Source organism: Capsicum annuum, chromosome 3, assembly GCF_002878395.1.
Source record: "Capsicum annuum cultivar UCD-10X-F1 chromosome 3, UCD10Xv1.1, whole genome shotgun sequence".
Taxonomy (NCBI): Eukaryota; Viridiplantae; Streptophyta; class Magnoliopsida; order Solanales; family Solanaceae; genus Capsicum; species Capsicum annuum.
The window spans coordinates 185,093,268-185,119,134 of NC_061113.1; the positions used below are offsets into that span (position 1 = coordinate 185,093,268).

At 33.1% G+C, this 25,867-nt stretch overlaps 1 protein-coding gene and 1 long non-coding RNA gene across 2 annotated transcripts; one reads left to right on the plus strand and one right to left on the minus strand.

The window, feature by feature from the left end:
• Positions 1 to 5,315: 5,315 nt before the first annotated feature.
• Positions 5,316 to 8,128, minus strand: LOC124896740. The gene is made up of 2 exons (XR_007053135.1): positions 7,996 to 8,128; positions 5,316 to 5,701 (listed from the first exon to the last, which is right to left on the minus strand). It is a non-coding gene; the product is annotated as an uncharacterized LOC124896740 (long non-coding RNA).
• On the plus strand, positions 6,661 to 9,261 carry LOC107863367 (transcription factor bHLH118). Its single transcript, XM_016709250.2, has 3 exons — positions 6,661 to 7,358; positions 7,899 to 8,249; positions 8,950 to 9,261. The coding sequence occupies exons 1-3, from the start codon at positions 7,047 to 7,049 to the stop codon at positions 9,025 to 9,027; spliced, it is 741 nt and encodes a 246-aa protein (XP_016564736.1). The 5' UTR covers positions 6,661 to 7,046; the 3' UTR covers positions 9,028 to 9,261.
• Positions 9,262 to 25,867: the final 16,606 nt, after the last annotated feature.

Here is a 25,867-nt window from a genome sequence, read left to right on the forward strand (position 1 = left end):
TAAAAATAAATGTAGGGTGGATTTTTACACATGTGAGGGAGTGTAAACAAGTCACACAATCATATTAGAGGTTATACAAATTAGGGGTAGTGTATTAAGGAGCGTGTGGATGGGTAGTGGTTGAATGTTCAATCTACTAAGAGTAATGTTTCTCAAAGCATAAGTATTTTTTGTGGATTTATTTTGTCCAACTACTATCCATTCCATATAATCTTTTGCTTTGGGGGTGGTCATTTAAGGAGAATGTAGAATGTGTAGTCATCAAATACAAAATACATCCACAAAACATACTTGTGCTTTGAAAAACATTACCCTTAGGCTATTGAACATTCAACCACTACCCATCCACACACTCCTTAATACACCACCCCTAATTTGTATAACTTCTAATATGATTGTGTGACTTGTTTACACTCCCTTACATGTGTAGAAAACCACACTACATTTATTTTTAAATTATTTATTCTCTTTTAAACAATATCCAAGTGTTGGTCTATATCAGTCTACGTAGATCACAGTGGTCTATGCCTAATAAGAGATCCGTCGATGCACTCTCACAGGTGTAGATCTACGATAGACCATACCAGTCTACGGTATATTTTAGTATCTAGTTGATGGATGACATTGGTCATGATCTACGCCAGTCTATTAACTTTTACCCCCAGTTCCAAAAAATAAAATTACTGTTTATATCATTTTTAATTTAAATCACCAACAGTTCAAGATTGTCTATTTAAATCATTTTTAATTTTATTATTTTATTCCATCAGCCCCAACATATGTTATTATCAGTTTAAATTATTTTTAATTTAATTATTTTATTCCAACTGCCCAAAACCTGTTATTATCAGATTAAATTATTTTTAATTTAATTATTTTATTCCAACAACCCAAAACATGTTATTATCAGTTTAAATTATTTTTAATTAATTATTTTATTCCACCAACCCAAAACTTGTTATTATCAGTTTAGATTATTTTTAATTTAATTATTTTATTCCACCAGCCCTAAAACTTATTAGTATTATCTATTTTAATTTAACTGCTGCTCCATCGATTCACATGATTGATGATCGACTAATATGTCGGGTCAATGATAGACTAAGTATGTGATCGAGGATAAACTCTTTTGTGACCGACGAGAAACTGTTTATGTGATTTTTTTTACAGATGCATTCACTACAGATGCTAACACAAAAAATAACAATAACAAAAAAGAGGGAAATTCAATTTGAAAATAGAACTTCTTTGTTCATTGCATAATCATAGGATTTTTACATTCAAAATATTGTCACATCGGCCAGAATAAGCAAAATAAGCAAAATAAGAAAAAGTTTTGTTCTAACAACAGTCCTATAAGAAAACTTCTTCTGCAATGAACACAAAATAAAAACTAATAAACATAAAAGAAAATAAAAAACTAAACAACAGATTTCACGGGGATGCTGGGGGGTGATGTAGTCAGGGCCATCCATTTCGAGCCTTTTCAGAATTGCCCTCAGGAAACGAGCGATCCTACGGAGTTCCCTCTCTAGGTAGATGCGGTCTTGACCCAGGCCATAGAACAAGCGACTGAAATCATTCCTTAGAAGAAGGAGGTTGTAGTGCCTTGGGGGAACACGTCTGACAGGGCGCAGGACTATCCTTCTAGGAGACATATTTTCTGATTTGGGTGAAGATAAAAAAGAAGAAGAGGGTTTCTGATATTGGGTTTAGGGACAACTGAAGGGTTACGTAGAAATAAGCACTCTACTTATAGACCAATAGATGGAATCCTTTCTTATATTCACCCAATGGTTAGTCGACGTGTATCAGAAGAGAAAATGCTTGGTTTGCGTATACCAGCGGTTTTTCTTGTGAACAAACGTTTTTGCAGCTTTTCATTAAATGGGAATGGGAAACAATGATTCATTGCATCGATTGGAGAGTTAAGGTGGTAAAAATACCAACGTAGCATGTCTGATAAACAATCATATAACCAATACATAATATTTGATAGACTGTAGGAACGATATACCATAGAAGTTACATAGTCTATCATAGATAATGCGTTAAGTCGATTACAACTGAAGGTTAAATTCTACAGAAACAAGTATTTATCCCCTAAAACAGTAGCTTTACAACTGAAGCAAAAAAAAAGGTTGCCTAAGATTTGTTGGCTATTCTACATGTGGTTCTTTTGTACTCGGATTTCTTGCATATCGAACAGCTATTTCGCCTTTTGGACTTTAACGTCTCATCGATGCCCTTAGTGAATTTGACTTTCTTCCTTTCGAGTTTGCATTCGTAGGGGGGTGGAGAAATCTTACTGTCTTGCACTTCCTGTGGCACAGTCCATTCGGCTTCTAGAGGGACAACGTTATTAGCTTCCGAGTACGTGAAGAAGTAAGTTTCAGCTTTATAAATTGGTGAAGAGTACTCATAGATGGAGTTTTCATAACCTACACCATCGTCATACTTTGCTCGCAAAGCTGCCATCGCATGTTCGCACGATATTTTCACCAAGTCAAATTTCTGACAAGAACAACTCTTCTCCAACAGATTGACCTCAGCAGTAAGGCTGCTGTCGAACACTGTGAATTGGTCGAGACCCCCATTTACATTAGTCACATGTAAGGAATCGCTTGCGCTCTTGTTATCCCTTAGAATCCTTTCCGCACAAGGCACAAATATGTTGTTTTGACCATCGACAAAGGTATGCCGCTCCCTAAAATTTTCACTAAATTCTTTAGCAATTGAATTGAATATGTACGACATGGGGTACTCTCGTTTATCCATCAACACCGAGTTGAGAGACTCGACGATGTTTGTGGTCATCACATCATACCTATTGCTCGAGAAGTATGCTTTACTCCATTTCTCAAAACCAAGCACATTTTCAAGGACATGTGCTGCCTCAGGGCTATTATTCTTCAATTTAGCAAAATGCTCGCTAAATTAATCAACAGTAAACGCCTTTACCATGAGTAGAACAGATAAAGATGTTCTCTACAGTGCTGATTTACGCATAGATTTTCAGCGAGGTACCTCATGCAAAGTCCATGGTGTGCACGACTGTAAACATGGGAGAAGGCATTGGCAATGCTGATGTGCCTGTCGGAGATGACACATAGATATGGTTCATCTTCTACGATAGACTTCAACTTCTGGAAGAAGAAGGTCTAAGAAGTATCGTTCTCTTTATCGACGACACAAAAGGCAATTGAAAAAATGTGATTTTCTATGTCCTGCGCAACTGCACTTGGCAACACACCCCCGTACTTTCCATACAAATGTGTGCCATCGATGGTAATTACCTTTCTCATATGGGCATATCCCCGTATGCAAGCTCCAAATGCTAAGAAGTAGTAAATGAATGCTCCATTAATCTGGTTTACCATGATAGAGTAGGAAGCCCCTAGATTCAACACCACCACCATGTGGGAAAAAGCCAGCAAACAAGTATATCCGTGCTTTGGTGTTCCGCGAATGATGTTCTTCACAATTACACTTCCTTTCCAACACATCTAATAGCTTGCATGGCAATGTAACTCCTTGAACATAATCCTTTTTATTTCGTTTATGCTTGGACCTTTACCATCCCAAAAATAATTTACGCATAGTGAAACAATCAATTCGGAGGACAATCTCTTATGCCTGCGGGTGGTGTATTCAACACCATACGTGTGCAACCCGACATACTTGTATATGCAAAATCTGCATGAGATTTCATACTTTATTGCCCTCAACAACTAGCCGCAACCATGAGATAAGCATTTTGCCTTCAAGAATTTAGAGCAGTTCTTCTCCAAACAATAATCAAAACACTGCCTCACCGTTGTTGCATCTAGTAGCATTTTGAGCTCTTTCTTATCGGCGAATGTTTGATCGAGATAGAAATTAGCTCTGTCGTTAAAGGAATATCCCGGTTGTGATCCCATTTCACGGTTTTCTTCGTCATTTTGCTACTCTAATGAAACCTCTTTCATATGCATAGGATCATCTTCCGTATTAATAGGTTGATCGTCATCGTTCTCGTAATCACTGAAATCATTGTCGACTGCCCGGTGCGAAGGTGGGGGTTTTGATAAATTTACCAGTCCTTCGACGGACCTCTCAGCTATATTTATCCTCAAAATAGGACTAAAGCCATCTGCATCGACATCCATCATGTACATCAGCACACGTACATCACTATTTATGATCGTAGGATTCACCTTTTCCCTCGAATTCATTAGATAACTAATCACCACGTCGCTCGATGCACAATCTTGATTCCCGCTCTGTATTATGCTTACAACCAATTCGTCGTACGAACTATTACGACGAATAGCAACGGGGATTGTTACCTTCGTAAAAGATCTTCATTTTTAGCATTTGGAAGTCTCCAACCATTCTCCCATGAAATCACCAGAAATCAGAAAAATTCTGTAATAGATATTGTGGAATTAGGATTTGGTCTACGGTAGATTATGATTATGGTCTATATCGGGTTATATTCATGATCGATGAATGACGATTAGTGGTCGATGACTGGGCAACTATCCGTACTAAAATCGTGAAATTACAAATATTGCTTCTAATCTACGATCCTTGTATTTATGGAATAAAAAAATAAACTTAGAGTCGCCTGAGCTACTGTAATGTACTTTTTAAAGTGGTTTTGAGTAATGTGAATGGTTTCAAGATTTTTAACAATGGTGGAAAGTGGTGTGTTTGAGAAGTTACCATACAAATGGGGTAAAAATGGGTACAATGGACAAGCTTATGATGTTTATGGACTGATTTAGAGCTGATTGCTGGAAATAACGCTGAAAAAGTGGTCGGAATCGGAGCTTTTTGGAGGGAAAACAACCACCTTCCATTTTTAGCTTTTGGATTTTTTTTATTTAATATTTTTGAAAACCTAAATATTTTTATATATATATAATGGTGGATGATGGAGTGGGTTGAAGTGTATTATTTAAAACTTGTAGACGAATTTATTAAGTTGGAAGTATTGAGTTAAAGTGAATTATTATAAAATTTGTGAGTGAAGTTGTTAAGTTGGAAAAGTTAATGATGATGTGGAATTAAGTGTCTTTTTGACAAATTATTCATCAAGTTTGGAACTTTGGCAAAAAAGTTTTCCATGGTATCCTTTTGGCAAACTTGCCCAACAATCTGCACTAGTAAGATATAAGATAAAATAGAAATAGATCAGAATGGATCATCACCGAATCAAGTTCGACCTTTAAGATTTTTGGCACTGAACTCGTACTAATAATATTATGGATTTAGATGTAATATTAGTTGAAATTATAGTCGGTTTTCACATATATCATCTATGGACCACATTGAAAGAACTTGAGATGAACCCATTGCCAAAGAGCTACATCCGCCAATGTTTATCGCTACCTATGAGATTATAAAGTGACTTATGATGTCACCATCTCGGTGCACAATAATCAGACAATCACAGTAGATACAAATGTACAACAAAATCCTGAAACGTTAAGTCTTCTGCATTTACAGAGACTTCTCAGAGACGCCCATAAAATTTTGAGGTGAAACTAATTTTCACATTTAAAGAAAGAACTCGAAATTATCTGTATAGTTGAGGGCACTATAATTTTTCAGCAAAACACTCTCCCCATGGAAGTCTACTATCTCCCTGCGAATCTTAATGATCTCATCATTACGATCCTTCGCCTTTGCCACTCTATCTTGCAACTCCCGTTACCTATTCACAAGACATGTCAAATACAATATCAAACTTTAACAAGACCTAGCAGAATCTTTCTTTATTTTTCGAGAAGTAACAATCTTTTTCCTCCTTATTGGAAACAACTAGATGCATAACCAATACTTAATATGAAATACATCTGTGGCCAATGATTTCTTTGTATCCCAACACAACTAAAAACAACAATTACAATCAAAAGTTAAGTGGGTACCTCAAACATTAGACCTCCTAATACCCAACTCCTCTTTCGTGTATAGAGTAAACCCATCTATCTTTTTCTTCCTCGATCGATGCGATGGCTTTAATAAAACTTCATCTTTCGGAATTCACTTATTTTTTCAACTTTTTCAGCTTTGTAAGGGCTATTCCACTTGATTATTCTTATTTTCCGAGTTCTTCCACTTTTCAGCTATAATTTCGTTGATTTCATTGCCAGAATTTTTGAATTCAGAGAAGAAATGGAAAGTGGATTTTTCATTTCTCCAGAGTATAACTGCTGCTAGTGTTGCACGGTTGAAAATACAATGTACAAGGAAGAATTCAAGGAAGGACTAAGGAAGGGTAACTTGGTAAACAAACGTATTTTTATAAAAATTATATAAATATATATATCTTTAATACATCAAACCAAACATTGTGTAAAAAATAGCAAACATTACTAATATATCTTATTAAGCATTATTCTTATACATTCTACCAAACGACCCCTTAAGGATATGTGCATGTACTAAAATGTACTTTATCTTATGATTTTAAACATTTGCCATGCATGTGAAAGACTAGAATTCAAGAACTGTTAAGAAAAAAAGAAATCTTTTTGAAATAATCTAACTAAAAAAAGAAAATAAGATAAACAAATTGAAGTTAAGAAAATGTTATTTCTTTTTTCAAAAAAAATAAAAAATGAAGAAGGATATTTCAAGTGAAGGGTAATAAGGACACCAAACATTTTCTTATCAACTCTGGGGAGTGGGGACAATGCCAGAAATAGAGAGCAGCGACCAGAATGGCGGGGTTGCAATTATACGTTAACGATAGCCAGGCTAGTGTCGATTAAAGAAAATTAATATAGGTAGAAATAAAATATTTGGTGGTGATGAGTGATGAGGTCAGTCCTTACATCTACCTATTTATGGAGACATTGCAGACAATCATATGGCATCCTAAGGGCCATTTGTAGATCTCGCAATCCTAACAAACCTATCATCTTTTCTTTACTGCTAGCTACTAATAAATTATTTTCATTTCTTTATTACATGTACATATATACGTATATATCACCTGTAGAAAAAAGAGAGAGAACTTCCACAGTTGATCAAGAAGATATACTACTGTGTGAGAAATGTTTTCTTTACAAGGATGTAGTGACAATGACTTATTGATTCAAATTCTCTCAAATCCATGTCAACAAAGCAAGATCTCACAGGATCAAGTTATGGATTATGCTTCTCTGGAGGCCATACATACGCATCCTCCAAATATTAATGCCCAGAAAAAGAGACAACCCAAAAGAAAAATAGGTAATGATGAAAATGCTTCTGATGATTTCAAGCTTAGGAGAATTATACATAGAGATATAGAACGTCAAAGAAGACAAGAAATGTCTGCTCTCTATTCTTCTCTCCGTTCTCTCCTTCCTCTACAATATATCAAGGTAATCTTTTCCATTTTGATTTCGTAGAGAAGAGCAAGTCAGAAATATTGAGAAGTAGAATTATATGATTTTATAGGTTTTCAATATATAGCAATCAGTGGCGGAGCCAGAATTTTAGTTGAGGGAGTTCGGAAGTAAACATACGGACTAGTCGAAGGGGTTCAACATCTACTATATATATGTAAAAATATTTTTGACCATGTAAAAATAGTACAAAAATAGTATAATTTTCCTTCGAATGAGGTTCGGATGAACCCCCTCAATACAAGGTGGCTCCGCCACTGATAGCAATGGTTATTATATTTCAGTGGGAAGACAATGTTTTCTAAAGAATTTGTTATGATATACCCGATTTATGCATAATATAATGAAAAATGGACATGGAGTACAATTTTTTGACTACTAGTTTATTTTGGTAAAATATGGTGTGAAATAATATCAAATTTAGAAATTTGTACCTAGTGCAAGTAAGGAACCATCACATATATGCTATTATTAATTTTCTCCTTCTTCTGTTTATGGATGGTGTTTAATTAACAGGGAAAGCGTTCGGTATCGGACCATATGCATGAAGCTGTGAATTATATAAAAGAAATGCAGGCAAACATCAAAGAACTGGAGAAACGGAAAGACCTACTAGTTAAGTCGTCGCCGCTACCAAATTCAATTCGACGTGAAACTGAAAATGGTAGCACAAATAGCTTCATAGATTGTACTGTCACAGTGAGCCCCTGTCATTGTGGTATACAGATCTCACTCAGCGTAGACTGTAAGGGGAAATGTTTTCCTCTTTCAAAATTGTTGCGGGAGCTTCTGAAACAAGGACTTAATGTTGTTAATTGTGTTTCTGCAAATGCCAATCAAAGGTCACTTTACACAATTCAGACCGAGGTACGTACTGTAACACATGTGTACCCAAATCTGGCTAAAACTTGGACTTTCAATTATTGTCTTTCTTCACACATTGTATTCTGATATAAAGCACGTTTATGGTAACTTGAAAAATCAAGTAGTGTAATAGCTAGGTAAATTGCGAGTTAATAGCCAGTGAAAAACATATTTAAGGCCAATTTAGCATCGAGATGTGTTTTAATACAAGTAGAGTAATAGTTTAGATAGGTAAGGAACAATGAATAGTTGAGATATATGATACTCAGCAAAAATAAAGATAGTAGCAAACAATATATATTTATATACCTTAAATTGCACTCTAATAACGTAATTTTTCTTACATTTTCAATGCACGTACTTTATTCTCTAGAATTAATTCGAGAAAATCTTTTTCTATTAATTGGTTACTAGTGGGAAAATTGTTCAGGCCATATAATCTAATAATTGGAGAGAGCCTTGCTCTGATATCACGTAAAGAAATAAATTTTGAATTTAATTAACTCAACTTCAAAAGCTGTATCATGAGGGGAAAATTGTTTAAGCCATATTAAGGAGAACGCTCATCCCTTTTCATCCTATGCATGTGGGCTTCTTCAATACCGTATCTATTGTTTGTTTGAGCCCGAGGAGTTGTGTTTCCTTATCTAGTTTAATTAAGGCATTTGTTACCTTCTCTAATGAATCATGCATCTTCCTGCAGGCGTGTGATATGAACAACGTCGATCACTTGGCACTGCAACAAAAAGTGACTGATATGGCCAACTCGAAGGACTTGTAGTTCCCGACTTAACAGTAATAACATACCATGAAGATGCTTTCTACCAGCTTTTACCATGAGGCAGATGGTATAAAGTCAAAATTAAGTAATAAAAAAGAACTTTGGGTATAAGGATGTTTGGTTTGTAGAAAATGCCGTGTTGCAGCTTTCCATTAATGGTCCGGGTGGTGTTTCCATGTATATAAAGCAATGAGTAAGAAAAACAAAAAACAAAAAGATTTTCTGCTTTTCTACTTCATGAGCATATTATGTTTGACCGGCCGATTTCTTAATATGGTCACTCAATCAATTAATAATTATTATCTCAAATAGTCACATTTCTTCTTGATTCCAATTTTCTTGAATAAAGAAACTGACTTTTTGGAATGCTGTAATAACTATTAATCGAGTGACTATCTTGAGAAATTAGCAGTATTTCATGACTTATAAGAAATCAGTGATGGATGAATATATAATCGAAAAATGGTCATTTACAACTTCAATGTACTTTATGTTCATGGCACAGTTGATCATATATTCACCACTTTGCTCATGTTCTTTAGACGTGGAATGAGAACGAACAATTATCTTAATGAGCAATTGTGCATGAATGATCAATTTGGTTTTAAATTCATCTGATAATTGGAGAATGTAAATAATATTGTCACATAAAAGTGTCTTCGAAAATGCATGCTTTGCTGGAAAATAGAAGGTCTCATATTTATTTCTTTGACAATTACTGCCGAAGATAATAGGAAAAAGTTGCCACTAATCATGATTGGAAACTACATGCTGAACTCTGTTAAAGCTCGTTTTAAAATTAACATGCCCGCAAACATGAACGACTTTGAGTGAATAATATATCAAAAAACTCGAAGCATTGAGAGGAACTTATATTTTAAAGGCAAAATATCAAAAACAGCTAACATTTACACTACTAGAAAAAACAGTTTTTGCGACCACAAAAAAGCGATCACAGCTTGTGGTCGCAGTAAAAGAGACCACACGTGGTCGTTTTTTCAATTTTTTTTTCTAAAAAAAATATTTAATAAAAAAGAGACCATATTTTAAAACTATCTAATAATCATTTGAAATTTTTTTATATTAATTATTATGTATCTTGAAAATTAAAAGCGACCATAAGTGGTCTATTTTTGATTATTTTTTTTTAAATAATATTTTTATAAAAGAGGCTGTTGACACCTAATTTTTTTCCTCCACGACTAAGTTTAATCCTGAGTGTCTTTGCTTTTAAATAAAATTACAATATTTATTTTATTTGGCTAAACAAATTTTCAAGTGTTTATCTAGGTGACTTTGTCATTTTAAGTAGCAATTATATTTTTCGTATCCATATATACGAGATTGTATAATTTCGTTACTTAAATAATCAATTTACAAAAAATAAATTTTAATCCAGCATTATCTCGAAAATTGATTCAAATAGTTAAAATTTTTATATAACTACAATTTAGTCTCAAAATAATTTATTTAAGAAAATATATTTGATTGGTTTTTTAAGAAGCTCGAGACTAAGTTGATTGTAAATTCATTTCGATTCAATTTATTTAAGTTGTGTGTGTTCTGAAATTTAGCTATCTGCAACGTCGACATGTTTTTTGAATGAATAGATTTTAGCCTAGTGCTATGTGATTACAGTACACACTGTTCCACTGTGTTTTTCTTTTGAATTTAATGTAAAATCAAGGACTGTAAAATCATTGACTCCCCGACGACTTTATTACTCCGTTTTGCTATGACGTAGTACATTAACGTGTTTGTCTTGACTCGACTAGTATGTTTTTTCTCAATGTTTATTCGATAGAAGAGAGTTGTAGGATGATGGTTTGTTTTGTCTAAGTAAGAAATCTATCTTTCAATTTCATAGGGGAAAATTTTAATGTCAACTCAACCTTTTTCTTTAGAACCGTAAAGTTCTTTTTTTAGACTTAAGATTCACTAGTTTTCTTCTTCTAATTTCACACATGCATCTTGTTTTCGATGTTAGACCACATATATATTCATGGTAACTAAAAACAGGATTAATTTTTCCATTCTTTATAAGGAAACTACGTTAAATACTACATCCTTGGGCACTACAAAAATCTGATCAAATTGCGGGGGTCAAATTTACGGTTTGTGGGGGGTTTTAAACCTCCGCAAAATGTAATTCTAGTGGTTTCCAAAATCCCCACAATTCGAGCCGTCACATATAATTTGCGGCGATTTTTTCGACCCCCATAATTAATTTTCGACGGTTGACCCCTGTTACTCTAAATTTAATTATTTTTATAATAAATTTTTATTTAAAAGTTGCGGGGGTTTAAAACCTCCGTAATTTTTTTTAAAATTTAGTAGGCCCATCAATTTTTAATCATTAATTATAGATTCTAGTTTTAGCTCAAATTTAATTGTTTCTTTAGACATAATGTACAATCCAATAGTTGTTCAATTCATATATCATTAATACAACATGAGTAATTAAACATTGTAATTCACAAACATATCAAAAATACATTGAACATTAAACTTCAAAATTAAATTTTCAACATTAACATCTTCAAACTCCAAATTTTCAACATTAACTAGTATCTTCAAACTCCAAAATCAAATTTAAACACAAAAACTTCAATATTCTAAGATCCACTCCAACCACACAATTACATCATCATAATTGAATATCCAAGACAAATGCAGCAAAATCAAAGAATGTCATTAGGATCATTATCACGTGATCTCCTTGCATCCACGGGCAAAATGGGTCCACTAGCCGCATCACTTGAGTACATAAAAATGCAAAGTATAAAAATCAATCGATAAACAGCTTTTAATATAAGTAAAGAGGACATTAAGCGAGTCAGACTTAACAATCTGAATAAATGTATTATGCAAACAATATAATTATTCAGAAGAAATTCCAAAACAACACCCAGAAGAATCTGAAGTAAGATTAGTTATATCATGTTTATTCTGTTGTAAAGCAACTAACATAAATTGTTTGTTCTCTTAAATAAGAGACTGTCCAAAGAGAGCATGATCATGCTAAGAGAGAAAAGCAGGCATGACATTCATCATCACAAGAAAAATGACAAAATAGCTTATATATTGTCTCTATCCCCAACTATAGATAAACTACAAACCTTTCCCACACTATAAATGTGTATACTCTCATTTTCTAATCTTCAACTTTACTGTCGATAAATGCTTGTTTTTTACCCATGAGCTTACTATATGTTGTTGTGTAATCAGTCCGCGTTTTCTACTAATTTTTGTCCATGTTCTTCTCCTGGTATCAAACTACCTAGTGCTCCATTTACTATGTTTTTGTTTTTGTAAAATGTTTGTTGGCTGCAAGGGTAGTGTGTAGTGTCTGTCCCTGATTGTATGCAGTTCTTGTCTTCCTAGTTGTTATCTAAATGCAAATAAAGTTATTTTGCTCTAAGTGAGCTGTTGAGTTCCACTTTCTGCAAAGTTGCGTGGATCATTTTTTTCTATCAAGCTTATCCATTGATGAATAAACTGTCCAACACATGTAACAACAGGCATAATAAAATCACTATTGGCTAATTAAAATTAAGTCATTTGACACAAAAAGTATTGAAGTTAAATTCCAAACAAAATACTACAGGAATACCAGCAAACTAGTTAACTAAAGGATGTATACTTCGTTCTTTCTGTCAAGGTCAAGACTAAGACTCCTAACATCTTGCACCAATAGTGCCATTGAGTGGCCGGATGTAGATGAAAAGGTACGCAGACCCATTCGACCTAAGTAGTTCAAGCAAAATAGTACATAGAAACAGATACCAATCCTTTTTAGAAACAAAAATCATAGCATATCTTGTTCTACCTATTTCAAACTACCCTTAGGTTCATGTACTGGGAATCGTCATCCAAAGTTAAACATGAAAGGTGATCAAACACAGAGATAAAAAAAAGTAAAGAAAACTTTACTTACTGCTGTGGGAGAAACCATTAAAAGAGAATCAAAGAGCCCCACAGATTATTCTGGTATCGTTCCTTCTTTCATTATCATCTATGCCTTCAAAGCACTCAGTATTTGATTGTGAGAATTCATCATTTAATTGTAGTTTTCTCGACATTGGAACGAACAAGAGCCTCTACTACTTGATGCACTTGTACCACCAAAACGAGGTCTAACTTGTTGAAAAACTCTACTGGGAATAGCTCCTAATCCCAAATATCTCACCCTTCTAGAGTGCTCTTGCCCTAGCACCTTACCAACGACATCATTTGGTAAAACTTGAGACTCATCTATGGTGCTTTAGCTTAAAGCTAACTCAATTTTTTCCTACATCTAGAAAATTTGTTGTCAAAATAAATTAATAATAGAAATTCATTTGGCATACCGTGGTTGATTGCTCAATAAGAGTCTATGGCACATAAGTAAAACTCACACATATTTCTTTTGCCACTTCATTAACATATACTCCATTTTGATTCTTATGAGTAGCAATGTACATTTGTGCTCGCCCAGGCCACTGTCCAGTCTCGTCCATCTATAAATTTAAAAGATAATCAAAATAATTTACTATTTAGGAATAATTACATTTGAAGTTAATTCACTCATCATTTTAGCCCTTCTTATAGCATTCGCTTTGGAGCCACCAGTGTGAGAAATTGTCTGCTTCTTTAGATTTTCACGGTTCCTTTGATGCATTTTCTTATAAAAATATATTTTAGCGTCAATTAGAAAAAAATAATTATACAACTATAAATAAATCCATTTACATAAATACCTTTGTTGATTCTTTAAAATTGTATTCAATAAAAGAAATTCATTGATCTGGTGGGATCCCGTCCGACACCTTATCCATAATCTGAGCTTTAAGTGGATCATCAACTTCATTCCACATGTTAATCTTATTTTCGTCCCACTTTTTTCCAATAGATAAAGAAATATGTCGTCAAGCAACTGTTTTAAATGTGTCAACGAAGAATTTGGGCTTCAAAATAAAAATATTGGTTAGCTTTTCTATTATATGCAAATGTAAAATTCAAAGATAAAAATAAAGAAATAGTTGTCAGTCTCTAAAAGTAATAAGCGGTGGTATAGTCGTCAGAATTTAGAGCTTATACCTTTATAATATGATTGAAGACGCGATTGAAGTATGTCATAGGTAAATTCGACCATTTTTCAAAGTTGATTGGAAATAAAAAAGCAATCACACGCTAAAATTCCATAAAAGCGCGAAAGAAGGCTGCGTACTTCCCCAAATGGTTCATCATAAATATCAAACTTAAACATGATACGTTCTTCACCTGTTAAATTCAGCACTTTCTTAACTCTTACTTTGATTTTCTTGACATTATTTCTTGAATCTGTTATAAGAAAAGAGATTAGTTAAAGCTATGAGAGACATTACATTAGATTAGAAAGGTTTGTTGAAAATATGTACTGATAGTCTGAAGTATTTACCTATTGCCTCTACGACCCAATGCGTATTCGATTTACGTCTATAATGTTTTTTGGGTGCAATCTAATCTATGGGAGCTGCTTGTGACAAGTCCTCATTTGTTGGATCTGAATGTGATGTAAAATGAATTGATCGAGATGATTTTGACGAATCTTGATTTGCCAGACCCAGATGTGAAGTAGAGTGAACTGATCGAGATGGTTGTGATGAGTCCCGACCAACCGGAGATGGATGTGATGTCAAGTGAATTGACTGGGATGGTTTTGATTTAGGCCAAACTGTCGGACCCAGATGTGACGTGTCCTGATCCATAGGAGTTAGATGGGATGTTGAGTAAACTAGTCGAGACGGCTGAGGTGCATGCTGAATTGGCAGAGGCAGATTTATTGATAGACATGTTGATTCAGTACCTTGTAATGTAGATACCGACAAATCTGATTTTTGATTTTTCTGCAAGCGCATGAACCTTGGCATATCTGCAATATATTGGCAAATATCCACATTTTAATTACAATTACAAAACAAGAAGAGTGTTATTCATGTTCAATTTACAAGGGGAATAAATAAGAAATATAAGTAGATGGAACTTAAGAAATATTCAGTGTTATTCAGGCCAATTCTCAGAAGTTTTTTGCACTACCAACCTATGTCTGGAATCCTCTACTAAAATCATAGTACTTTCAAACATCACGTTAGAAATGTATGAAAATTAAGCAGCTAGTTATCTAACAGAAGTAGAATACTTCATACTGTTCAAACATTTCCATTAGTTAATCTTTAGTATCTGACATATTTATATTCAAAGGTCTCAGACATCTCCTTATAGATAGCTGCAAACTTTAGAAGAAGGTAGTGTCGTCGATTGGAAAGGTGACGCTATTATTTTATGTATATATAGTATATGTTGAACCCTGTTTTCCCAAGGATGAAGCAGGAATAAGGATCGGATCCGTGAAAGATATTTCTAATACTTTAGTAGTTAAAAGGTGGTGGAAGTTCAGGACAGAGAATTATTTATAGGGTCAATTTTTAAAGGCTTAATACTGCATGACAATCCATCCAGTAACTAAAAGATAGATACCAAAACACTTGGAAACTTCAATAGTAGTGATTGTAATATATGGTGGGATGACTGGACAAAAATGGGCTTACTTGCAATCAAATGTACCAATTTCATGAATGGTAAAGGACACAGTATTATGGTTAAAGAATTTATGATAAATGGGTCCTGGGATATGGAAAAACACTACATTTCTAGGCTGACAAGTAACGAAGAAGAAGTACAACAAGAAAATGACGGTGGTGATGACAATGATGACGATGACGCTAATGAGATAAATCACATCCAGTTTCTAATTCTTCATAAAACTAACTATGATGGACTAAATGGTCATGAAAACCCTGAACCATATGATGACCAATATTCAGATATTATGGATGAAATTTGGGAGCAAGAAGTTCGTCATTAAACAATCCTTTACATTGTCACAATTAGTAATAAACAACCCAATTTCTTTATTTTACATAAATTTACATGTATGCGTAGTACACTTGTGGAATTACACTAATAGATTGCGAGAGCTAAACAAGCACATATGAGGATGATGACAAACAATCCCAGCAGAAGAAACATCACTGTTGTAAAGAATTTTTGGCAAGAAGTTTCTTAGTATTCAGATTGTTATTAGCATTCTTTCTATTAAATATTAGATATGGGGTGGCATAGCTCAGTTTTAATAAGGGATTCATTAATTTTAGTATATGTTGAACCGATGTCTGTTGCTTCTCTCTTTATTGAGAATATCTCAAGAAAACTCCTTGACTTGTAAGTGATTGAGTTTGAATTTTTTGAAGCTATACATTGCAAAATCTTCAAAAACTCTCGGTCTTGTCAAAATATGCAGTCAGTAGCTACTTCCCAATCGATTATAATAGATGACCCTAAACTAAAGCATGCATGTACTTGCTATTATTCCAATCACAAGTATCATTATTTCTCTGAATAAACTTAAGTATAATGCTTATTATAGTCACCATTTAGACTACAGAATGAGATGTAGATTGAAAGATCCCTCAACAGAGGTCCTAAACCATTGTTAAATGAAAATGTTGGGATAACGAAAAGGTAGTAACTTGAATTGCCTCAAACAAAGATGGAAAGATCTAGTAATGGTTTAAATAAATGGAGAAGGAATAGAAAGAGATCTAGTAATGATAGCCATGTTATGATATATGGCGTTTTCTTATTTTGCAGACAACGAGAGCAACAATCAAGGTTCTTAAATGTGTCTACTAACTAAAATGACAGCCATGTGTAGCAGTCTATATTTCTTAACCATCTAGTATCACAAGTATACTGAAAATAAACTCAAAAAATAATCACATGCTACTAAACTGACCTCAAAGTGTGGTAAATAATCAGTTTTGAGGTATACACCAGCTGAAGAGTAGTATATGTACCTGAGGCTTATAGTAAAAGTTAAAAGATCATCTTTAGTTCCATCTTTCAACGCCAAGGTTGTTTCACAAGCAAAACCATTTTTCTGGAAGTGGGGTCTAGGGAGGGTGGTATGTATGAAGACCTTACACCTTGTGAAGGTAGAAAGGCTATTTTTGGAAGATCCTCAAAATAGTTCATCATATGTAATGGGAGGATTCATGGCTTACTTTTCTAGATTAGGCAATACATCCACTATTGGTTCCACTTCGTTTGCTTCATATCCTGAATAAAAAAGAATGATTCATGAACAAGAGACTAGAACAAGGACAAAAAATAGAAAACATACTTCTACTAGAAAAATTTGTTTGCAACGACAAGATAATGGGGAATACATTAAGATTATTTCCAGTTAACTCAAATAACCAATCTAAAGATCCATAAAAGCATTATAACCCACTCATCCTTTAAGGCTATTTGAACACGGAAAAGAACTCAATATAGTTAAAAGTCAATTCATTACAACGCTAGCTATAAGCAATAACTATGAAAAACAAATAAACCAATTCATTAATGACTGGGACAGAACAAAACTTAATATAGTTTTAACTTTCTTAGTCAAAAGATAGTAAGTTTTGGAAAAAAACACTAATCAAACTAGAAAAAGAAAGTTCCATAGGAAATTCAAAAATAATGATATATCTATTCAGTCATATGCTCCCTTATTACAATTTGGACATTCTCGTAATCAACATAAAAAAATTGTCTAAATTTTTGTTGTTGGTATGGCTCATTCTCGTATATTTCCTCTTTATCAATCTCTTCCATGTCAAACAAATCTCTTGGATTTAGAAGTATAGCCACACTCCATTCTTTATCAATTTCATCATCAACATAGTAGACAATATTAACTTGTGATGCTTTAATATACGGATCATCATCGACACGATCACCGGTATGAATTAATTTGGAAAAGTTGACACAATTAAACTTCCAAGCATCTATTTTGAACCCTCTGTTTCGAGTAGTATCAGCTCGCTGACATTTGAAAAGAACAACCCTAAATTTTTCATAATAATTAAGCTCAACAATGTCTTGCAACTTTCTATCATATGGCAGGTCTGCTTGTGTTGCATGTCTATCTGCACTAGATGCAACACAAGAAGTGTTAGAGACAAGAAAAACTCCACTATTTTGAGTTTTTAATCCTTGTTCTCTAGATAAAGTTCGAAATTTGAATCTACTAATGTTATAAGCACTGAATCTTTTTGCGTCTCGGGCTGGACCTTGTGCTAAGAACTCCATCTCATCAGAGATAGTGTCTGCTATATACGGATTCATAATCTAAATATATAAAATATTTATATTAGAAATTTTAAATTGATATAAAAAAGTTTTACGAAAATAAACATTTTAATTTCATTCACTCACTCTCTTAGAAAACCAATCAGGGAACTCTTTACTAACTCGTCTCTCTATCTCTGTTGCGGAAAGTCTACGGCCTCTTGTACTTTTTTGATGTAATTTCTAAATTCACTATAAAGACACCATAATTAGAAATTTTAATCAAATTACTCAAAACATATCTTATAAATCAAATCAATGTAAATTTCTTACTCAATAAATGACTTCATGGCCGCACTATTAAGTAACACATATCGATGAGCTTGTGTTTTCTTCAAATGAGTTAGTGTTTATGTTATGAAGCCTCCAACATGCTTACCTTGATGAGTAAACATACTTGACTTTTCATAAGCCTCATTTTGTCTTGGTTCATTATTTACACGTTTAGGTCGATTTAACCTTGATTCAATTTCCTCAAAATAACGAGAATAAAAAGTAAGAGCTTCTTCAACTATGTAACTTTCTGCTATGGAACCTTCTGGTTGTGATTTGTTCCCTACAAGGGACTTGAAATGTCCCAATAATCTATACCCGAATCATTAATATGTAAGAAGAAGTATTTACACTGAAGTATTACTGTAAAATCAACTAAAATGATTTTGAATAAGGAATATTTTACCTTTCAATAAAATACATCCAGCAATAATATACCGGCCCACCTTTTTTACCTCATCAACTAGATGAACAGTTAGATAAATCATTACAGTAAAAAATGATGGAGGAAACAAAATCTCTAAATAGCGAAGAGTTTCCACAATTTGATTTTGCAGCTTGTCTAAGTTTGCAAGACTTAAACTTTTCAAACAAAGTTGTCTAAAAACGGAAGAAAACTCAACCAAAGTTGCAACAACTTGTCTTGAAAGCATATTGCGAATTGCTATGGGTAACAGTTGCTGCATAAAAATGTGACAATCATGGCTTTTTAATTCAAAAATTCTTTTTTGATCCAAATCAATACGACGAGATATAATACTTGAATAACCATCCGGCACTGAGATATTCTTAAAAGTATTGAGGAAGGTCACTTTCTTGTTCTTTGGAATTGTAAATGCAGCAAGTTTACACTCATTATTCTCATCGATCCAAAGATCATGCCTTATGCCCATATCTTGTAGATCTCTTCGAGCCTTAATATGATCTTTTGACTTTTCTTTATCATTTAACAAAGTGAATATAATATTGTCAAAAACATTCTTTTTAATATGCATCAGATCTAAATTATGGGGCAACAGGTTAAACTCCCAATATGGAAGATTAAAGAATATGCTTTTCTTCTTCCATTGTTGAGTTGCATCTTTCACAACATTCTTTTTCCTTTTTCTTTTCCGCAACTCTGACTGTCTTCCAAATGTAATATTTATATCTTTCACCTGCTGTAAAATTTCTGACCCAAATAACTTCTTTGAAGGGGTCCTTTCTTTCATATTTCCATCAAAATAATGTCTCGCCAATCTAATTTATGATTTCTTAACAAGAATTGATGGTGGCCAATAAAACACCACTTTTTACTATGACGACATTGATAAGGTTCTGTATCAAAATTACAAGAAGGACATGCAAGACTAGTATGCGCGTTCTAACTAGATAAGATATCAAGTCCAGAAAAATCACTAACTGTCCACATAAGAGCTGCTCGCATTTTGAATATTTCATTCTTTAATGAATCAAAAGTATCCACACCTTCATTCCACAAATCATTCAAATTCTTAATTAGTGGTAGTAGATATACATCTATGTTATTCCCTACTGTCGTGGACCTGAAATGATCATTGAGAGGATAAAATTTGATTACTTCATACATAACCAGGGAGAAAGATTATTTGGAAACAAAATCACCAGCCAAATGCTATAGTTAGTACTCATTATTCCAAAAGGATTGAAACCATCAGTAGCTAGTCCTAATCGAACATTTCGACGATCAGAAATAAATTCAGGATAATTTGTATCAAGCCTTTTCCATACTTCACCATCTTGAGGGTGTCTTAAGATTTCATCTTTGTTATCATCATCTCCATGCCATCTCATATGCTCTGCAATTTTAGAGCACATAAATAATCTTTGTAATCTTTGTTTTAATGAAAAGTAGCGCAAAATTTTGGTAGGCTTCTTTTGCTTCTTCCTTTTTTTCTTACTTGTACTAGGAGCATGATCAAGATCGTTATCCTTTTTGGGCTTTCATCTAGAAGTGTGACAATGCTTACATGATTTTGTATTAATATCATCTTCCCAGTACCACATGCAATCATTTGATCCAACATCTATCTTGATATAATCAAGACATAACTTGTTGATGGTTTTCTTAGCCTCATAAAAAGATATAGAGATCTTTGCAAATTTAAATGCATCCCTGAGTAAATCTAGCACCATAGACATTCCCTTATCACTTAACCCAGACAAGCACTTTATGTGATAAAGCTTTATTAAAAATTCCAACTTTGAGTACTTGGATCCTTCATACAAATCTTCATTTCCATCTTTAAGCAATTCAAAATAATCTTTGTTATTTGAATAAGACAAATCATGTAAAATTTCTTCTTCTCCCGCTTCTTGTGATGGACCTGCATCAACACCCTCATGCCTTAAACCCATGAATGCTTCATTAATCAATAATTCAATAGGATTTTCAAAAGGTTGTGCAGCTTGAGTGACCTTTATGTTTCTGGAATTAGGCAAAACATTCATTTCCCCATGCATAGCCCAAGTGACGTAATGTTGAGGGAAATCCTTGTTCATCAAATAGTGAAATACCATATTTTTTATTTTCCACTTTGTAAAACCACGTATAGGACGTGGACACTTTATTTTATCTCCTATAGCTCCATTGGTAAATGCAAAATCTAAAACCTGATTCAAACCAAGCAAATACTCTGGTGTGTTTCTTGGCATTCCAATCCAAGATCTATCCATTGAAGAATTTAATGAATATGCAAAATATCACCTATAAGATTTCATAAAGAATAAAAGTGAACGTAATAGAAAATAAATAAATTGCTGAACTCTAACATAAAACATACATAAAATAATATCATAGAATAGTGACATCTCAATACACACATATAAGCATCATTTTCATATACACCAAAGTGATAACTGTCTAAAGCACTAGTCACTAGTTCTGCATCATCAGATGGTAACTAAAGAAGAATATGACATATACTTTTTATGGCTTTAATCAAATTACAAGTTCAGAGGGAAGATGTAAATTTTGTTTATTTGATAAAGAAGAACATGAATAGTAAGGTCCACAATCAAATTTTCTCAGGTAAATACATCATTTTTAGGAAATTATACAACCAGGACATCATCCCATCGAGTGATTGGTAATCGAAAATTTTAAATACTTCAATCAAATGTAGAGATGATCTATATCAACATAAAACTGTAAGAACTACATAAGATTCTCCTAGAGAATTATCATCTTCAGGGCTTTCAATAATAATGGAATTTCCAACATCAGCCCAAAAATAACTACCAAAGCAAATTGAATTTAGAGCTTACAACTTTGTACTTTCAGAGAAAAGTTCATAGAAAATTCTCCAAAATATTAGGTAACAACAGCTTTCCAGCCAATATTATGAATAATTAGAATATCAAGTAAGATCATGTTTAAGAGCAGTGCCAAATAGCAGAGCAAGTCTCCATAAGTATAAGAAATAAAATGCTGAAGTGTTGAAAACACAGGTAGTTAAAAGCATTTACAAAGGACAAATAGGTTCAGCTTTTTCAAAGATTATGATTGTAGAACTAAACCTCTAAAAAGTTTATTTACTACTTATTGTGGTGGTAACAACAGCTTCTAAGAATCAGATTATGGTGAATTATCAGATAATACACTCACCATTCATAAGTTTCAATTCTAATACTTAGTACAATGCTAACTGTAGCTTCTGAGAATCAAGCTATGGTGATGGTAAGAATGAGATTACAGTAATTTATCATCACCGTATCAGAATTTTTACGAAAATTAATTACACATGTTTTCACTTTTTTCCCAAAAACTTTAATATGATATTAGGCTATATTTTCTAAATTAACTTCAGAAGGGATTTCGAATAACAGGATGCCAGTAACCACAAACAAATTGGACGCCCAACTTACCACCCTTCGATCTATGTAGCTATGCCACTGTGTGGATTATCAACTGATGTCCATGAGGGACCATCACTTGTTAATTGCAATGAGAATAATATTTAACTTGTAAAGGGGAAAAATACCTCTCAACTTTGCGACTTAAGAGTTTTTTTAAAAAAATGGTGCATATATACCCTTTACGTCTAGTAAATAAAGCATATGTAGATAGACTCATTATACAGCATCAACGTTAGATGATAAAATAAATAATGCAAAATTGGGAGCAAACAGAAACCATAAGCAAAACTGTTATTATATAATTGGGAGCAATTACACAAAATCAGACGCAAATTTAGAGTGGTCAAAACTACAAAGGGGGTTTGTGACTTACCTGAGTCGGAATTGGGAATGTGGAAAAAATGCGTGGACTCTTTTGGTTACTAAAGACAGCCTTTAACTCCTTTAACAGTAACAACAGTACTCCAATTTCTCAAGATTTTTGCAATCTCTTTAAATGCTTTCACTGAAATAAAAATTAACCAGTAGACTTCAATTTCGGTTCCAAACAATTGAAGTTTTTGATTTGTGCTTATTTATCCTAACCTATATAGGTTTGTTCCCAAGAAATAATTCTAATATTTGTCTGGTACATATAGTATTACAACTTTCAATTCTAGCTTTACAGTCAAAAGACTCAATTCTTACACTATGCACAAAATCAAGCATAAAAAGAAAGCACACAACAAAGATTTTTACATCAAAGAGTGGCACACATCAAACAAAGGAAAAAAATAAAAAGAGATAAGCTTTTCACATGTAAAGCATTCTCAGTTGATGTAATCACAGAAACAAAAATATTTTCTTAATCAAATTTGAGTGAATTGTCGTACCATAGAACAATCAGTGGAACAAACTACAGAGCTTGGGGATTTCCATCTTTCTGTGCTTTTGTGGTCACTGCAATGATCAATCCACCTAAGCCATAGCCAGATCCAAGCCCACAATGATTTTTTTGACTGGAAGAATCTAAAATCAACTGAAATGACCGACCGATTTGGGAAATGAGAGAGGGAAAGTGAGAGGGAACGAGAGAGGGAAATGAGCCTTCTTATAGATTTGGAAAAGTGAGAGAAAATATTTTTTCCAATTAAAAAAAAGAGAAGGAAAAATGTTAGGTTACAGCTCTATTTTTTTCGATTATAGCGGGGGTCTAAATCCCCCACAAATTTATATTTTTATGGGATATAAGCATTATTTTATCGATAGATAACGGGGGTTTAAAACTCGCGCAATTTATAGCGGGGGTATAAAACCCCCGCAACTTTATAAATTTTAGCGGCAGATTTTTAACCCCCATTTCATATAATTTTACAAAGGTTAACATAACCCTCGCAAATAAACCTCCGTAATATTACCCATTTTTTATTAGTAGGGCTATTTGTCTATAGTTATATATAATAAAAAATATATATTTGTTATGGTTTTCCTCAAATTATTCAAATCATGAAATCAATAATAACACTGTTGGGCACTCTTTAATTTTTAACTTCCACAGTTAGTTTTGTGACTTATTCACTAATTTACTTTTATTTTTGAAATCTTGTCTACAAATCTTGTTTTCTTTAAATTTACCTGGAACCTAGTTAGTATAGTGTTCTTCCCTTTTTTTTAATCTTTCTCCCTGTTCCTCTCTTCTTTTGACTTATAATGAATTGGTTGAGACAATTTAATATTATTTATTTTGATAAATCATCTACTAATCCATTGTTATCTTTCTATGCATGAACTCCCCCGTTGAGTCCCTCGGACTCCCTTTTCTCGCATTTCATGTATCAAGTCCAAAATGGACCAATTAAAAAAGAAAGTGAGCTAATATAAAGCTGTATACATAGATATACAGCAGCACACGAAGGATATACGACTGAAAATGTGAAAAGAAGGCTAGTATACAGGTGCAAGGTCAAAATACGTATATATTTGACCAATATATGGTCATATTGATGCTGTATACACACAAAAATGCAGGGGAGAATGGCTGTAATATACAGCTGATATACATACAAGGGAATGGACCTAAAAAGTCCAAAAATGGGAAGTCCAAAGTTGGGCAGCCCATTGATGGGCCTAAAAGGGGCCCAATTCTAACTTTTAATCTATTATTCACTCATAATTTGCAATTTATGCTTATTTATTTACTTTAGCAATAATTTTAATCTAGTGATTTTTCACATTGTTGTAAATATATTTGTCTCAAATTCCTCGCTTATTTTATAATCTTTCTCACGTAATTTATTCTATCTAAAAAAATGAATTAAATTAGCTCCGTTGACTTTTTCTTAAACAAGTCTCTATAAAGAAGAATAGAAATACGTACTTTAGTCAAAAAATGGCACTTGTCTTGTTCACGAGAAATAACCTACTTGGGTTAAAGAACGACTTTCCTCAAACTCGAAAAACTAATTTCTTTCTTGTAAATTCTAATTTCCCAGAATTGATAAAAAATGTTTTTAACGTGACACTTTTCTTAAGATTTTTTAAGGAAGTTATTTATAACACAATGACCATTTCGATGAAAATAATAATAATAAATAATCTTATAATTATCATTTTCCATGAAAATCAACTTATTCCTCCTTTAAATTCAAAAGTGCGATCCATTTTAGATAGTTTTTTTTTTTTAACAAACTCAAGTAGATATTTCTTAACTTTGATTTTATAATCTTTCTCAAAAGAATTAATCGTGAACTAAACGAATTATTTCATCATTTTTCTCAAAAATTAATATTGAATTAAGTAGGGTAAATTGTAGCTTTCTCCTTAATCTAAGTAGACTATTTCTCATTTGAATGAATAAAAATGTCATTCTTGAGATGTATGGATAAAATTCAACTTTTTTTGGCAAAGTTAGTCACCCCTTTTTTAAGTTAGTCAAAAATAAGCCTTTTTGTGAACCATTTTAAAAAAGACGCTCCTAAGTGTCGTACAAATCTTCTTAGGGCGTTAACTGAACCCTTACTCAGTTCTCTTATTTTGAAGATTTATTTCTGCTTTTAAATCTTTGAAATTCCTTTAAAGTTTTTCTTGATTTTTTTTGATAAAAATTCAATTGGCAACTCTATTACTTTTTTTCAAAATTATTTTGAATAATTTAAAAAGGTCAAAACCTTTTCCTTTAAAATAAAATTCGAAAAGGGATAAAACAGAAATGACGACTCTGCCGGGGATGTATCTAGGTTCTAACCAAAAGTAATTTTTCTAACTTGTTGTGGCTAATTATTATGTATTTATTTATATTTCTTATAAGCTGTTATTCCATTCATATTTCTTCTATTCGGAAAAATTGACACAGTTACACGTACACGTGAGGTGTGTTTCACGCACCCACAAACTTCTTTCAAATTACAAATTCTAGGAGTGTTGGCGTATGCGTGGTGTGTCCGAATCTTTTTCTGTTTGACTGCGTAGCCTTCTCACTCGAGTTGTCCACTCGAGAACTTGTGTCTAGCAAGCC

Excerpts from the sequence above, each read along its gene's own strand:
- LOC107863367 (XM_016709250.2), top strand. The coding sequence starts at position 7,047 with ATGTTTTCTTTACAAGGATGTAGTGACAATGACTTATTGATTCAAATT. Across the intron at positions 7,359-7,898 it reads TTCCTCTACAATATATCAAG|GGAAAGCGTTCGGTATCGGA; the intron begins GTAATCTTTTCC and ends TTTAATTAACAG. Across the intron at positions 8,250-8,949 it reads TTTACACAATTCAGACCGAG|GCGTGTGATATGAACAACGT; the intron begins GTACGTACTGTA and ends ATCTTCCTGCAG.